We start from the raw sequence: 15,424 nt of genomic DNA, 5'->3' as shown, positions 1-15,424 counted from the left end.
AATTTGCCTAGTCATTCACAGTCATGTTTCATTTTGGTGAACCATGTTTGATCATGTTTATGTGTCATTCTTTGTCATCTCAGTTTTGCTGAGTCAGTCATAGTCCTCTTTCATCTATTTATGCTTAGTGACGCTTGTTCATCTTCATTTTGCCAAGTGATGCTTAGCAATAATATCATCAGTCATAATGCCATTTTTGGCTTTAGACATCATCAGTGTACGTATAGCGCGTAAAGATGGTTGCACTGCTGATAAAGCGAAACTGAATCTCGCAATGCCTTTCCAGGTTGAAAGCGCACGCGGAAAGTGAACAGAGAGGGCATGTCTACGACGCCTTTACGATTATGTTTTACGACTGATCACAACAACCACATTTAAAGATCGACAAGGCGGCCAGAAACCTAGTCTATCCCTCCATTTTTGTGGTCGGTTGCGTCGACCGTCATAGCGGCGTAGTGCATGTGCAGGTCACCCAGTCGCCTCGATAAACTTTATCTCCGACCGGAAAGCTCACGTTCTCCGCTTCCTCTGCGGCATTATCTGCGTCTACATTCCATTGCAGCGTTCGTTGTACGAGAGGAATAAGCCCCGTGGGTGCGAAATAAATTTTATGAAGTTATTAGGAGCGCATGCGGACTGCCGAACAAACTGCTGATTGAGGTCACGCATCGATATACATATATAGGTGGCAATGAAGTGTGTGTATGTGGCCTTCGGTGCATTGTGTGCTGCTGTGAAGTTTTCTTGGCAGATTCAACAAGTTGCAAATGTACGCGAAGAGCGAGCAATGTATTCACCAGTGCTAAAAAAGAGCTTCTTTCGTACGGGGCAGCCCATTCAAAACTGTTAAAAGGGCTATTGCTTCCCTTTGCCTGGTGTCAGCACTGTTCAAGTCTTGTGTCACATGGCTGAGGCTATGCTTTACTAATCAGATACAAAGGCTGCAGATGGCTGGATTCCCGGGTGCTGTAATTGGTGGGGTGGCAGAGACCCTTCTTCAAAAATGAAGGACAAAAGAAGAGCTGTAGCAAAGCTGGAGAATAGGGAACCTGCACTGGCTAGGTGGCGCTGCTATTGTTCCGCAGCGCGCCTAAAAGTGTTGCTGTTAGCCGCTTGGTTCGTGACAAACGACCGAGCATATTCATCACCGATAACGCCCTTGATAGGTGCGCTCGATGTAGCCCAGTTATCTGACGCGCCATGCAAAGCTTCGACAGAGCGTGCAATCTAATTCCTGTTAGCTCATGCAGGTGGCATGAATACGCCTTACGAAAGCGCCTTAAAAGTGTTTGCTCTTCTCACTAGGCTATGTGTTACATCACGGCGATCGCCACAGTAAACTTCATTGCAGGGTGCCTATAGGCGACCCCATGTAGTCTCATACACAGAGTGGCGCATATCCTGAAGAAGATATGGCAAGTAGCTACGATGTATCGGTAGAGTTCTCTGCTAAAAAAAAAGAGAAAAAAATTGGGTGGGGTGTGTGCAAAAATAGGGAATAATAAGAAAGTAGAGTGTGACAAGAGGTTTAACAAGTGTTTTCCAGCCTGTGGGGTGGGAGTGCTATATGAGATTCCACTCACGTGTGAAATGATATATATAGGTTAGGGCAGTCTGGGCAGGGTATTCATAATAGACCAAGAAAACATGAAAAGTCTTTATAGAATGGAAAGGCGTCGAATTTGCCTCCTCGTTGTCAAAACTGCAAGTGCGAGCCGCTGCTTAGTACGTTTAGAATCCTAGGCAGGAGTCGAGATCAGGTTGCTCGTGAAATTTTTGAGACGTATTGGATGAAAAAGAAAGGCAGCGCATGTGTCAGTAGTGCCTCTCTTACCTTACGCAGAAAATAAATTTAATTTCTTGATGGCTTCTTATGATTTGTTGAGAGACGTGTGGTGTTTTTGGTTTGTGTCTAAGTGGTGGAAGTTGCGACTGTCTTGCATGGTTTCCTTTTTTGGACGCTGCGAGTGGGGGTCTCGGACTTGTGTTTGTTGGTTGGACGCTGGTTTGGATTTGAGGGTTGCTAATTTTATTTTTATATTTGGAAAGGAAAAACATTTTTTGGTGGGCGAACGTATTGCAGAGGATAGAAGAGGAGCGCGAGTTTCATGCGCTTGGGTATAAAGGAAGAAGTTGTGCTTGTGTGTGAAAGAAGAAGTTTGGGATCATTTGATTGTATTACAGTTGGTAGTGTGCGCCTGTGTTGTGTTTTCGCCTTTCGTGTTGTCCTCCTTACGCCACTGTTCCGGGTATCATGCATCAATTAGCCCCACGCTGTTATTCGGAGCGAACAATTGCTCTGCGACTTATTGTGTTCAGAACCACATCTAGAAAAAAAAAAAGACCTTTATTGATCGCCAAACGGCTAACAGCGTTTTCGCTGGCAGCTTATGACTGTATGCCATTGAGAATATGCGAGGTAACAAAGGTGCAAATGAAAATATTAATATATGGGCTAGTCACAAAGTGCTCGCATTTGGACGAGGATTTGCAATCCGGCACTAATGTTTCCCACCAATGTTCCAGCATATCATAAAGCATGTCCGTCTTCCCACAATGAAACAAAAACGTGGAAGACCGCGCGCTCGCAGTGCGATTCGTCCATTGATGAAGTGCATAGTGGGTACACGTTTTGCCGGGGGGCGTTGAATCACTTCTGCTTTTGTTTTATGTTTATGCACGCGTCGGCATAAGTGAACCTACTAAACGAAAAAAAAAAAGAAGAGCAGATTAAAATTTTTTCATCCCCACAGCCTGCGCGGTGCCGTCGATTCGACGGCTCCAAAGAGAAGGAAGACGTTTTCCGCTGCCCACTAGTACAACAGCCCATGAATACCGTTCAGAATTTGCGGTTGTTATCTTGTTGAGCACACTAGCCACGCAGGAAAAAAATCAACGCTCGTCTGTGTGCCTGTGGTCATTCTCTTTGTCGTTTATTTTGCGTTGTTTTAGTTATGATGCACAATCGTGGCTTTTTTTTTATTTCGCTAAATTGCCATAGGGCCTAGTATAGAAATTCATGTAAATCGTTTTCTGCCAGGAACTGGAGAAGACTTTTGATTTAAGTGTTGTCTGTTTTCCACTTGGAAAAATGCTCCTCCCTCGTCGCCGATAGCCCCACTTCCTGGAGAATACATCTCCTTGACGCCCTCGTCCCTGCACAAGTCCACAGAAGGTGGCGAACATCCACCTCTGCAGCCGGTGTAGAAAATTACGAGGAGCTTTAGCGACTAAAGTAGTGAAAGGCGAAAGCTTGAGTGCCGCATGCTGCTACGCAACTTACACTAATTAGTTAACCAATTATTCATTAATTAATTAGTAATTTGGTAGGTAATTATTAATTAATTACTCAAATAATCACTATATAATATTACCTAACTAGTCATTATTGGTAATTATTTATAATCAGTAATTGATCATTGACATGTGGCCATAAAGGGCACGCATTCGCGCATACTGTGGTGGTGCTGTCTAGTTGGTCGAGACCTCTATGACATCATCCCGCCACAGCCAATCAGAATGCCTCAAAAGCGGCACACATTTTGTCCACGACAGCATGAGCCATTAAAGGCTTTCGCCTTTTCATTTCGGTCAGGTGGTCGGTCTTCTGTCTTTGGAGTCCCATCGACACTTGACCGACGGTGTAAGGGCCACCCCAGCCCTTATCCTTCTAAGGGATACCTCTTCCAGTCTATTTAAATTATTAGGAAGGGGGTAAGTACACGGCGGGATGAAGGCACGTGTACTTTTCCCCAAAGAGGATGCTAGGATGGGAACAACTGAACGGCATCAAAAGGCAGCTTGGTTGGGGGAGCATTAGTGTTTAGAACTTGTTGTGTGAGGTTGTAAACTTTTCTTTTCTCAGCGTTCTCAACATTATCTTGTGTCCAGTGTATCTGGAAGCGTATCTTTGTTTCCTTATTAAGTGCATGGATCTTCTGGGTTATACGTAGTGGTTTGTCACTCTGTGCAGTTGTTTTATGGCGGCTGAGCAGTCTGTATAGATGTGGGCTTCTGTTATGGGCTCTATTTTATTTATGGCCTTCATTGCATCGCGGATTGCATAAAGTTCCATTACAAGCGGGTCCTGGTGTTCTATTTCGTATTCATTATGTACGTTTAGCTCTTCGCGAGTCGGGCTGGTAGCTGCTATTCTGCCGCCATTTTCTATAATCAACGCGTCTGCATACGCAATACAGGCTCCTGGGAGCACATCAAACAGAGGGCGAAACGCCGACTTATCTTTACGACGTAGCTTAACCGTTTTGTTCGTCGTAATAGTGGTGAACTCCCATAGAGGCGGGTCAGCCATTGTCGGTGTTTGCTTTGTCACCGCATTGGTCAAAGATGCCATGGGTATAACATATTTTCGTTTCACATTTCTTGTTGCCTCTCGTTGTTCAAGGAACTCTGTCAGTGTATTGAGCTGTGGATATTCTAGAAGAATAGGGACGGGGGTAAGTTTTGGTAAGCAAGTTATTGTGTGCCCTGCGTTCATATATTATGTTTCCAACTTTGCCCACTGTCGCCTCGTGAATCTGAAACTGGGCCTGGTATAGTATCACGGGTTGAAGCACCGATCGTACATATAAGGGACGGCGAAAGTGTTCTCGCAAAAAATAAAGTCGTGAATACGTCACTCATGGCAGCTGTACAAACTTTGAAGTGGTGATGAACCAGGTACTTCGATTTTAAGCAACTTTAGTACTGATATGAAGGCTAGTTTTGGTAAAATTTGCATATCTGTTATCCTGCGGTGCTAACCTGACAGTTTAAAGTTACTTAAAATTACCCTTTACCTTTCCTTAATTTTTTCTTCAAGTGGTTATTTTGTTCCTATTATAATTACACAAAAGTGTAGAAAGTGATACCATTGTGCGCTCGCATGATCATGCATTATTTCCGTCACTTCTAACCTCGTTCCCCTATGGTTTACGAAGATACTATTGCACTGCGAAGACTAACATATGAAAGGCACGTATCCTTTAGTGAATACTTTATTTTCATACCTTCACAAAAACATCCTTTTCTGTGCATAATTTGTTAGTGATTTATCTGTTGTAGCGATGCACAAAAAGAAGTGGGCTGTTTTGCGTCCTGGCGCTGAGTAAAGAAGCAAAGCTAGTCCTTGTGCTTAGTGGCCATAATAATAAAAATTCCGAAGGTGGACGGGTCAGTTTCGGGGCCGTGAATCCTGCGGACCAGCGTCGTAACGTCATCCAGAAGCTGAGCTCTCTCATTGTCCGAAACCAGCTGAATGATTGGAAGAAGGCTCATGTGCGCTGCTGAAAATTAAGTTAAGCACACAAAAATGTTATGAGATACATAGATAAAATTTATTTCATGTTTTCACAAAACACGGGGAGATGAAAGAAAAAGCCGCTAAACAGCAGCTTGACAAGCTCTCATTACGGGTACTCACACAGACAGCAGCAGAACGACCAAAAGACGTATCCATACTGATAATTCATGCAGACATCATTCAGTAAGTTATACAGTACTAAAGCAATGAGAATTGACCCACGGCTTTCATGAAACCCACACGCAAGTACACTCATGTTCAACACGCATAATACGGCAATCAAAGGCAACAGATACCTGAGTGGAATGAATTACACGTACTTTCAATACAAATATCCTAACAAAAATATGGTAGTGAAGTGTAGTTCACATATATCACGACTATCAACAATTACAGACATGTTTACTAAAGGAATAAATCTCTGAACACTGATTTAGAAACATTCATCAAGTCAACACCTTCGTGGTATGAATAATTTAACGTACTTGGTATTGTCTGTCGCAGCATTTCGTCGCCATAGTTAAATCGGCTTCACTGCACCACCCAGGGCTCAGAATGCCTAGTTGTATAATATAGGCCATCTGTTCGCAAGGTATCCAGATGAGCGATAAATTTAACATTTTTTATTGCGAAAGCAATACTACGACAGCCTAAGCGAGACCTCGGGTGGCCGCAGCTACGCCGTGAAGAGGCGTAGCTATACGGTCTCCTGATAAAAAGGTCGGCCTGCCATTACATTTATATTCACGTTATCCCTATTCCACGGGCAGGAGCTGCCAACTCGAGTTGCTCCTATTATATGGGAGGGTGATAGCAGAATCAGCCTGCCAGAACCGTTTGCATTCTCGTCGCCTCTACGACACGCAGATAGGTCCATACGGCTTGGTTTAAGCGTGACTTTATTGTGGGCTGGTAGCTTACGCTCCCGCGTCATACCCTTAAAGGGTGAGCTTAAGTGTCCCCAATAATGGAGCACCTTGCACTGATAGGGCATGATAGGGGAATAATGTAGCAGGCAAAAGAAGCTTCCGCCGTTGCTTTCGCAATTCAACTAGGGTTAACCAGAGCTAAAACACAACTAATTGTTTTTCTTTTCATTTCTTAGCATTTTACATAGACGATAGTTATAGAAGATCTCCATGTTAATTGGTCTCAATTTTTTGAGCAAAATATCTGCGGAACAGTGTGGCTTAGACTTTGTAATCATCCAAATTATCTATTTTGCATTATTGCTAATTTTCCAACGTTTGTTGATGTTGGGTTTCCCGACACTAAGGACAGCAGTTTATTTCAAGTGATAATAATTCATGATAAATTAGCAGACTCGAGCAGTGATCTCAGTGAAAAGCGTCTCATGCTTGTTAACAATGTAATATAGCTGTGACTACCAGTACCTGTCATTAAGTGGCAACAATTCTCAACAGCTGCCGTTGGGGGTCAACTGCACTCGATACGTCCTGTGAATTTCATATCCTGATTTACCGAGTTACGAACCAACACACACACACACACACACACACACACGCACGCACGCACGCACACGCACACACACACACACACACACACACACACACACACACACACACACACACACACACACACACACACACACACACACACACACACACACGCGCGCGCGCGCGCGCACGCACGCGCGCGCGCACACACACACACACACGCACACACACACACGCACGCGCGCGCGCGGACAGCACACACACCAAAGTCGTCTCTGCCAATTTCGCCGCAAGTTAATACTTCCTGCAAAAAACTCGACGGCACTTCTGTTGTCAGCAGCGCTGTCCTATTTGTGCCTGAGTTTAATACACCGGCTTGATACTTTTAACACTGTCACCAATGCACACATGTCCTGACTTTGGCCGTGCTCAATCAAGCTTGCATTGTCGAGCTTTTCTACGGGCTATAATAGGCAGAAAGGATTGGGCCCGATATGTCGCACGTGTGATGAGCCAATCATCTTTGCGCCTATGCTGAGAACTTGCAAAGTTTCATCAGCCCGCCAAGAGGTTAATGCAATGGTATTCATCAATGAAGTAACCCTTCCAGACCGCCACCCCATCTTATAGGCAGCTGTGCAACACTGTTTACTAAATATCACCATAAAATCATATTTTCACTTTTTTATTTTTTTGTCTAAAAGCGAAAAACTTCATTTGCTTCTCTCACTGACTTACGTGTTTCGGTGAATAATAATCTCGAGCGCAGCCCTCCCAAGTTTATCTCGATTATTATCAAGGCATGTCCATGCTAGCGTTCACCTTTCAGGAATATTGTGCTGCCCACCAGATGAACAGACAGCGTTGGACTTTCAGTTTACTTCAAAGGAGCACATCAAAAGAGAACAGGCGGCATGACAGGTGAACTTGATTAAACACCAAGCAAATATTTTTTTTTTTTTTGTAATAAAAAGAAAAAACAAGCATGCTTTCTAGAAATCCCCCGTTTCGTAAATAGCTTTCTTCTCGTCGTATAATGGTCATCAGATATTTTTCTACTTCTCTGCCTTGGACTTGGCCGCTAGAGACCGCTTCATGGCCTCTACTCTGGAACTTCTCGAGCCAAACTTTCATGTTTTTTAATTCCTAGCCCCGCTCTATATCGCTTACCCTCGCTATGCCTCTAACGAAACCTTTCCACTGAATCCACCTTTCGCTGTCATCGGAGTAGAACGCTATGTAAAGCGGCTTGCTGTTATCCTTTCGATTTAGTTTATGTAAATGGAATGTACGCGACATAAAACAACTGCACGAGGGAGGAAATGTCATGTCTATTATCACCGCTTTGCATCCATAATAACGCGCATTGATTTCAACATTTAGCTTAAGGAGGAGGAGGAGGAAGATGAGGAGGAAAAGCAGGGAGGTTAACCCGTAACAGCAACCGGTTTGCTACCCTGCACTGGGGGAAGGGGTGAGTAGATATAAAAGTGGATATTTAGCTTAAGATACTTCATGAAACACGCGGGCTACGGAAATGTTACTTGGTGAAGCTTGAACTGAAAAAAAGCCGGGAAAGTTGGTTTTCGTTATTCATATTAAAACAACGAACCAAACAAAAGATTTAACAAGCACAACACGAGTGTGTATTATAAATCTTCCGTTGAAAGTCGGCACTCGTGTTGTTCTCCTCATTCCGTCTTTACTAACTGAATTTGAACCGCTCCTATGTTTCTAGTACATGGAAGCTGCAATGATTCAATAGGAACTATTTATTGCATGGCTGCCTAACATTCCCGTGTAAGCGGCTTTCGGGTACCAGCCGTCATTGCTTTTTATTCTGAAAATATAATTTTCAAATTTTGGCTTACGGGGCTTAAATATCAAGGCAACTAGTATTGTGAGGGTTGACGTGGGGTTTGGGATAATTTAAACCTACTCGAACTCCCTAACGTGCCCTGATATCGCTAATTATGCGGGCGCCATGAGTTTCGCACCATCTAAACGCGGCCACTGTGGCTGCGACCGAACCCGCATTTTCGGTCAGCAGTCGAGCACGCTATCCAGCTCAGCCACCGTGAAAGTCTCATTTTGAGCAGCGTTGATATGGCAACTTCACCGCTTTCTGTAGCACCCTGTTGAGATTTTCAATGTTTTATGTATTTTGAACTGCCAGGGTTTTGCCGCATGCATGCGATATTAAATGTTGTTTCGGTGCGTTCAGAATCAAGAGCGATACATTTTCTCTTAATTAGGTTCTTCGCATTTCAGTGCCACTCATCATCATCATCCGCCGGACTATACCCACTGCAGGGTGAAGGCTCTCCCATAGTCTTCCAATTAGCCCGGTTCTGTGCTAGCTGCATCTACTTGACCCCTGCAAACTTCTTAACCTCATCCGTCCACCTAACTTTCTGCCGCCCCCTGCTACGCTTTCATTCCCTTGGAATCCAGTTTGTTACCCTCAGCGACCATCGGTTGCCTCTTTACGCACTACATGCCCTGCCCATGACGATTTCTTCTTCTTGGTTTCCACCAGAATCTCATTACCTCGAGTAATTTCCCTGACTGATTCTGCGCGTTTCCCTTCTGTTAACGTTACACCTACAATGTTTCGTTCCATAGCCCACTGTGTTGTCCTCAAGTTAGGTAGAACCCTTTTCTTCACCCTCCACGTTTGAGCCCCATAGGTGAGTACAGGTAAGATACAACTGTTGTATACTTTCCTCTTCAGCGATACCGGTAAACTGCTAGTCATAATCTGTGAATACTTGCCAAATGCGTTCCATTCCAATCCTATTTTCCTAGTTATTTGCTTTTAGTGGTCTGGATCTACGGTTACGACCTGTTCTAAGTAGACATATTCGCTAACGCCTTCCAGTGCATCGAAACCTATTGTGAACGGCTGTTTCTTCCCAAAGCTGTTCAACATTATCTTATTCTTCTGCATATTGATTTTCAAGCCTACTTTTCTGATATTCCTGTCTAGGTCATCAATTATTCTTTGCAGTTCACCCTCTGAATCACTTAGCAAGGCAGTGTCATCAGCGAATCGCAGATTACTGAGGTATTCTCCATCGACACTTATCCCTAACTGCTCCTATTCCAAGTCCCTTACTTCCTCTAAGCAAGCTGTGAACAGTACTGGGGAGATCATGTCTCCTTTACTAACACCTTTCTTTATGAAAATTTTGTCACTTTCTTTATGCATAACCATCGTTGCTGTTCAGCCACTATATATATATATATATATATATATATATATATATATATATATATATGCAGATCAATTAAGGGGAAATGAGGGTGCTCGTTATAATACACGAAGGAAAGAAGCCAACAGTCGGCGAGGCCAAGGAAAGCGTTGGGGATGGTACTTTACGTCTCATTTTTTTTTAAATGTTTATTTGGATAATTACAGAGATTAGTAATGTAATCTGTTTAGGGGAAAGATAATTAAAAACAAAGTAGAAGAAAAAACAACGTGCCGATGGTGGGAACCGAACCCACGACCTCCGAACAACGCGTCCGGTGCTCTTCCAACTGAGCTACATCGGCCGCTGTCCCCCCTGCTACTTTCTTGGGTATTTATGTTGTCTGTATACGAACCTTGAGAGTGTTCACCAGCACCACCCTCAGCCAAGGCGGCGGACGTGGAACGTCCTTTGTTACCGCCAGCGTCACGTAGAACGATATATATATATATATATATATATATATATATATATATATATATATATATATATATATATATATATATATATATATATATATATATATATATATATATATATATATATATATATATATATATATATATATATATATATATATATATATATTTCCAGTACTTTCACATGCGGCTCGTCTACACCCTGATGCCACAATGCCTGCATGATTGCCAAGGTTTCTACCGAGTCAAATACTTTTTCGTAACCAATGAACGCTATGTATACGGGCTGGTTATATTCCGAGCATTTTTCTATAACCTGGTTGATGGTAGGGATATGATCGATGGTACAGTACCCTTTCCGGAAACTTCCCTGATTTTTTGCTTGATAGAAGTTTAAGGCTGTCCTGATTCTATTAGCGATTGCCTTAGTAAAGAGCTTATACGTAACAGACAGTAAGCTGATTGGTCTGTAATCTTTCAAGTCCTTAGCTCCCCTTTCTTAAGAATTAAGATAATGTTTGCGTTCATCCATGTTTCCGGTACAGTCTATGACACCAGACGTTGCGTATACAAGGTGGCTAGTTTTCCCAGCACGATATCTCCCCCGTCGTCTGTCATCGTGCCACTACCTTCATTTTTATATCGCTTTTATTTTAAATGTGTAGAATTAGTAAGGTCAATAAGGACTGAATGAGCAGTCATTGTCGGTTTGATGCCTAGGTGCAAGATGGAACAAAAATGTAAGGGAAATGAAATGCGCAGTGGCTATTTCACTCCTCGTTTGACACATCAGACGCACTGTGAGGGAAAGCGTGAAAATCAGAATTTAAGGCTGAATTAAAGAAGGCTTCATAGTGAAGAGCAAGAGGGTGAGGAAGGAAGATTGGAGGTGAGGGATGGTAAATATTTGGTGCCGCTTTAATACGTCGCCATCAGCGGGGTCATAACGGAGAAAACCTGGCATTGATTTAAACACTTAGTGTAAGGAGGTGAAAAGTTAAGAGCTCAGGCTCAAAATAAAATTGCAAGTTTACAGGAGATAGACAGCACAAACATAAATCTAACAGAAAGTTTAATTTAAATGGATGTGAATGAATTGATTTTGTCAGCGCAAATTTATTTCACAATCGGAGTCGCAGCGCTAACGCATTCTCCTCTGCATTAATCTTAGCGATCACTTGTGAATGATCATTTTCCCACAGCCCGCACACTTACCGATTATTTCTTCTTCGGTCAAGTGATCGAATGCCGCCAACCTTGTAAATGCAAAAATAGTGGGTGTGAGGCCGGCTTCACGAAGCAGCGATGACGTGTAACGGATCTGCTCTTCCTTTTCTGTCATGTAATGTGTCTTCGAGATGAACGCTAGTAGCGTCTGGAAATAGAGTACAACATGTTTCGATGCCAAAGCACTCCCACAGCGAGGGCAAGTTACTTGCCCAGCACAATTATCAGGAAAAGAAATTTTGTCACATGACGTATTAGCACTGTAGTAAAAGTGAGCCGCTGAGGTGAAATTAATAGACTTTTCCATTGGACAGGTAGAATGTTTAAACGTTTCCTCTTGTGGATGTTCCAAACTGGTTCCGCGGGCGCTTAAACCGCGATAGTGCTTAGTGCACACAATAGCCCTGCGACGCCACAGCAGTCATAGAGCCTTCATTGGAAAGGTCTTTAGAAACTGTAGCACGTTTGTATTATCACTCTTTCAGCGTTCTTAAGACGCCTTTTTTTTATTAGAATATGCAGGATCACCTTCACTGCACTTAGAACGATTGTGGGAACAGCGAGGTTTTCGTGTCGCTCTTTTCTGTCCTTTTTATTTATCACGAAGCTCGCGTTGCCGATTACCGACTGCAGCACTGAGCATCGCTAAATTTATTCAAGTGTTTTACTACGCGCTTCCGTAGCTTCGTCGGCCTGCGTTTCATATGGCCTTGAACGTGGTGTCTAGCGGCATGCGGACACCCGCTTCTTCGCAAGTGTGGCGCGCGGAACCGTTGGCGCTCGCTTCTTCTACATCACACACCTGTTTCTTCTTTACACACCTGTCAAACTTCATCCGTACCTCTACAATATTACCTGAGCCTGACACTATTCCACACAGCCTTCCAGTCTCGTGCCTACCCTTTCCTGCTAGCGCTGCCCATCTGGCCCGCCTCCTGGTCGTCCTCCTTCAAATTTCCCTCGACAGCTTCGCGTCCTCCAGTAGTGTAAGAACAGCTTGCATAAGGTTAAATCCCCAATAATAGCGTTAACAATGGCTATAAGTACCTGCCTTTACCGCCTGGAGTTCCAGTTCTGAACGATCTCGCTGAACGGTTAACTAGCCTCCCCCTTCAAAATGCCCTCGACATCTTCGTGTCGTCTGACTTAGGTGTGATCTCCTTGAGGTTCGCAGACATCCATGAAGGAGTCGCGTCCTTTCGCTATGTATATGCTTAGGTTTACTCGTGTTAAACATTTCCTTAATGTTTTTCGTAGACTCCTTGCATGAAATGGTCACCGCACGTCATACCGGCTACAATGGCTCTAAATGTGGATATCAATTCATCTCCTGATCAAAGACTGCATTCAAGAAAAGAGCAAACCACCGCCTACGAGAGGAGTGTGCTAAATGTTTCGGAAGAGTCAACTTTACTTTAGTCGTGCAGTGGTATGAATATGACGAATAGTATAAACGGATGTTAAGCGGACCAAGGTAGAAAATACCACATTGTGGGGTAAAATGCCCTTTTCCACTTACTATAATTCACGCGCTTCGCTGTAATTGCATATTTATGCAAGAAAAAAAAAACAATAAACTACGCGACGTAGGTATGTCTGCCTGTCTACTTATAAACGAAAACGAATGGTTTATTGCCTTAGCAATACTGCGCCAGGCGTAGTCACGGGAAGGGCCACGTTTGACCTTGAGCCGCAGCCGAGCCAAATACGGCTTTAACCAAGCCGTATGAACGTGCCTTATTGGGGCTCTAGGAGTAACGCGAATGCCAAAGTCCTGGCAGGCTGATTCTCATAACCGTCCCATGTGAAACGAGAGACCCAAGTTGGCAGCTCTAGCCAGCCCACATATAAAGCTCCGCTTTAAATGAACGTGCCTTAGTGGCCTATACGGGTAACGTGATTGCCACGGTCATAGCAGGCTGATTCTGACATAACCATCACATGGGAAACGAGAGACCCAAGTATTGCTAACGCAGTTAAACCCGGTTTAATCAGAGCTAAACCACAGGCAATGTTTTTGAAGTATTTTTATAGAAGTTGGCGTATGTTTGCTTGCACGACAAATCAAGTCGTAGGGTGTTTGGCGAGTTTAGTTCGCCATTGTCAGATAAGGTGTTTATAGCATAATGGTCATTTTAGCCCACATGTAACGGGACCAATCTATAAGCTGCCTTCATTCTATGACACATGTGAAATATCTATTCAACCTGAGAACGTGTTTTAATGACCGCACGAAGGACATGAAAGTTTCAATGTTAAAAATAATGATCACTTCATTACCTCCGAATACTTTGCCCACCGGTCCATGCTAGCCAAGAGATTCCAAATAGTCGCAGGCTGCTGCGTTGCCGGAAACACCAGAAGGCATTGTCCGCCTACAGTGAGTAGGCTGGCTATATTTCTGAACGCAGTAACTTGATCCTGGACCCATTGAAGACAGTAAAATGAATAAATTCGGTGAAACTGACCAAACTGATTTCTAAAGTTATTGGCATCACCGCCAATATCCAGTACATGATATTCGAGCTTCTCGTGGGCAGAATGCCGTTTCGCAAACTGTATCATTTCTGAAGAAACGTCAACAGCGACTATCCTTCGACATGGGGAGCACCGGGGAAGCAGGCTGTCGCGCGTGAAGTCACCGGTGCCGCATCCAACGTCCAGAAACTGCATCGTCTCTTTGGGCTCACTGAAGAAGGCGGACTGGCAGAAATTAAGCACGGCGTTGCTGTGCTTTCTTTGCAGGCTGTTGTTCTTCGCGTACTGTCCAGCGCTCAAGTAAGGAGAGGGCATCTTCAGAGGCACCAGAGGCAATGAGTCGAAATCTAGAAGGTGAAAGCAGAACGCCCACAAATTATAAGTCTCTCCTGCGGGAAGAGGAAAACGTTAGTAAAGGATTTCAACACTACAAGCGGACACAAAATCGTTTGATACTGTTTCTGCTCAAAAAGCGTACTATTAGTTTCTATTTCATGCGATTCTCGATATTCGGAATGAAAGAATTCACGTTTAGGTAAAATAAGTTAATCAAGCGAACATAAATACATAAAATATCAAACCATTTACCGGTATTGAAGAAAGCGCAACACTATCGAATCCAATGCGCCGGCCTCTTTTATCAGGGCAATGGTGGTCGCTGCCATCCGCTCTGTTTCCGTAAGTGTTTATGTACGTGATATGGACCTGCTACAAAAGTTTCAGGATTGAAATCAGTGTCAACTTCGGCCCCATAATGACAGATGTTCGGGTCAAACTGTTGCGGAACACATAAATGGATAAAGTTTACTGCCAGCTCCCTTATGTGGTCATGTCCTCTTTAGACAAGCATTAGGTTCTGTACTGCAGATAAAATCTAAAAACATATACCTACGGTATTTTATTTCAGAAAAACAACCCCTGTCACACGAGCAAGTTTATTGACACTTTTACAAAGTGCACTTTCATTGTAAGAAACGCACTTTCGGTCCTCGCTGTCACAATGCGAAAACAAGCTTACTTTTGAAATGATTGCAGTGCCAATACAGATGCTGCTGCCCTCTGTGGAAATTAATTCATTTTCTCATAAATACCAATTTTCTCGGAAACATTTTCTCCCCAAACTACTGTTCCTTATTTAGTTTTTTAGCATTAAAAAAGCATCGCGATGTAACACGGGCATGCTTGATTATGCTTTTCGATAACGTGTTGACTGCTGCTCACATGCAAAAGTGATCGCGTTTATGTTATATAGTTACGCTGCCAACCGCGATTATCGCGAACCTAGCT

The 15,424-nt window shown here is 43.5% G+C and overlaps 1 protein-coding gene across 1 annotated transcript; it reads right to left on the bottom strand.

Moving 5' to 3' along the window:
• Nucleotides 1-5,121: 5,121 nt before the first annotated feature.
• On the bottom strand, nucleotides 5,122-14,438 carry LOC146198751 (juvenile hormone acid O-methyltransferase-like). The gene is made up of 3 exons (XM_084591972.1): nucleotides 13,940-14,438; nucleotides 11,648-11,807; nucleotides 5,122-5,285 (listed from the first exon to the last, which is right to left on the bottom strand). The coding sequence occupies exons 1-3, from the start codon at nucleotides 14,330-14,332 to the stop codon at nucleotides 5,122-5,124; spliced, it is 717 nt and encodes a 238-aa protein (XP_084448098.1). The 5' UTR covers nucleotides 14,333-14,438.
• Nucleotides 14,439-15,424: the final 986 nt, after the last annotated feature.

Source organism: Amblyomma maculatum, chromosome 2 (assembly GCF_055883805.1).
Source record: "Amblyomma maculatum isolate TAMU_Amacu chromosome 2, ASM5588380v1, whole genome shotgun sequence".
In the NCBI taxonomy this organism is placed as follows: domain Eukaryota; kingdom Metazoa; phylum Arthropoda; class Arachnida; order Ixodida; family Ixodidae; genus Amblyomma; species Amblyomma maculatum.
The sequence above is the reverse complement of the archived record's forward strand: the minus strand, read 5'-3'. Positions and strand labels throughout refer to the sequence as shown.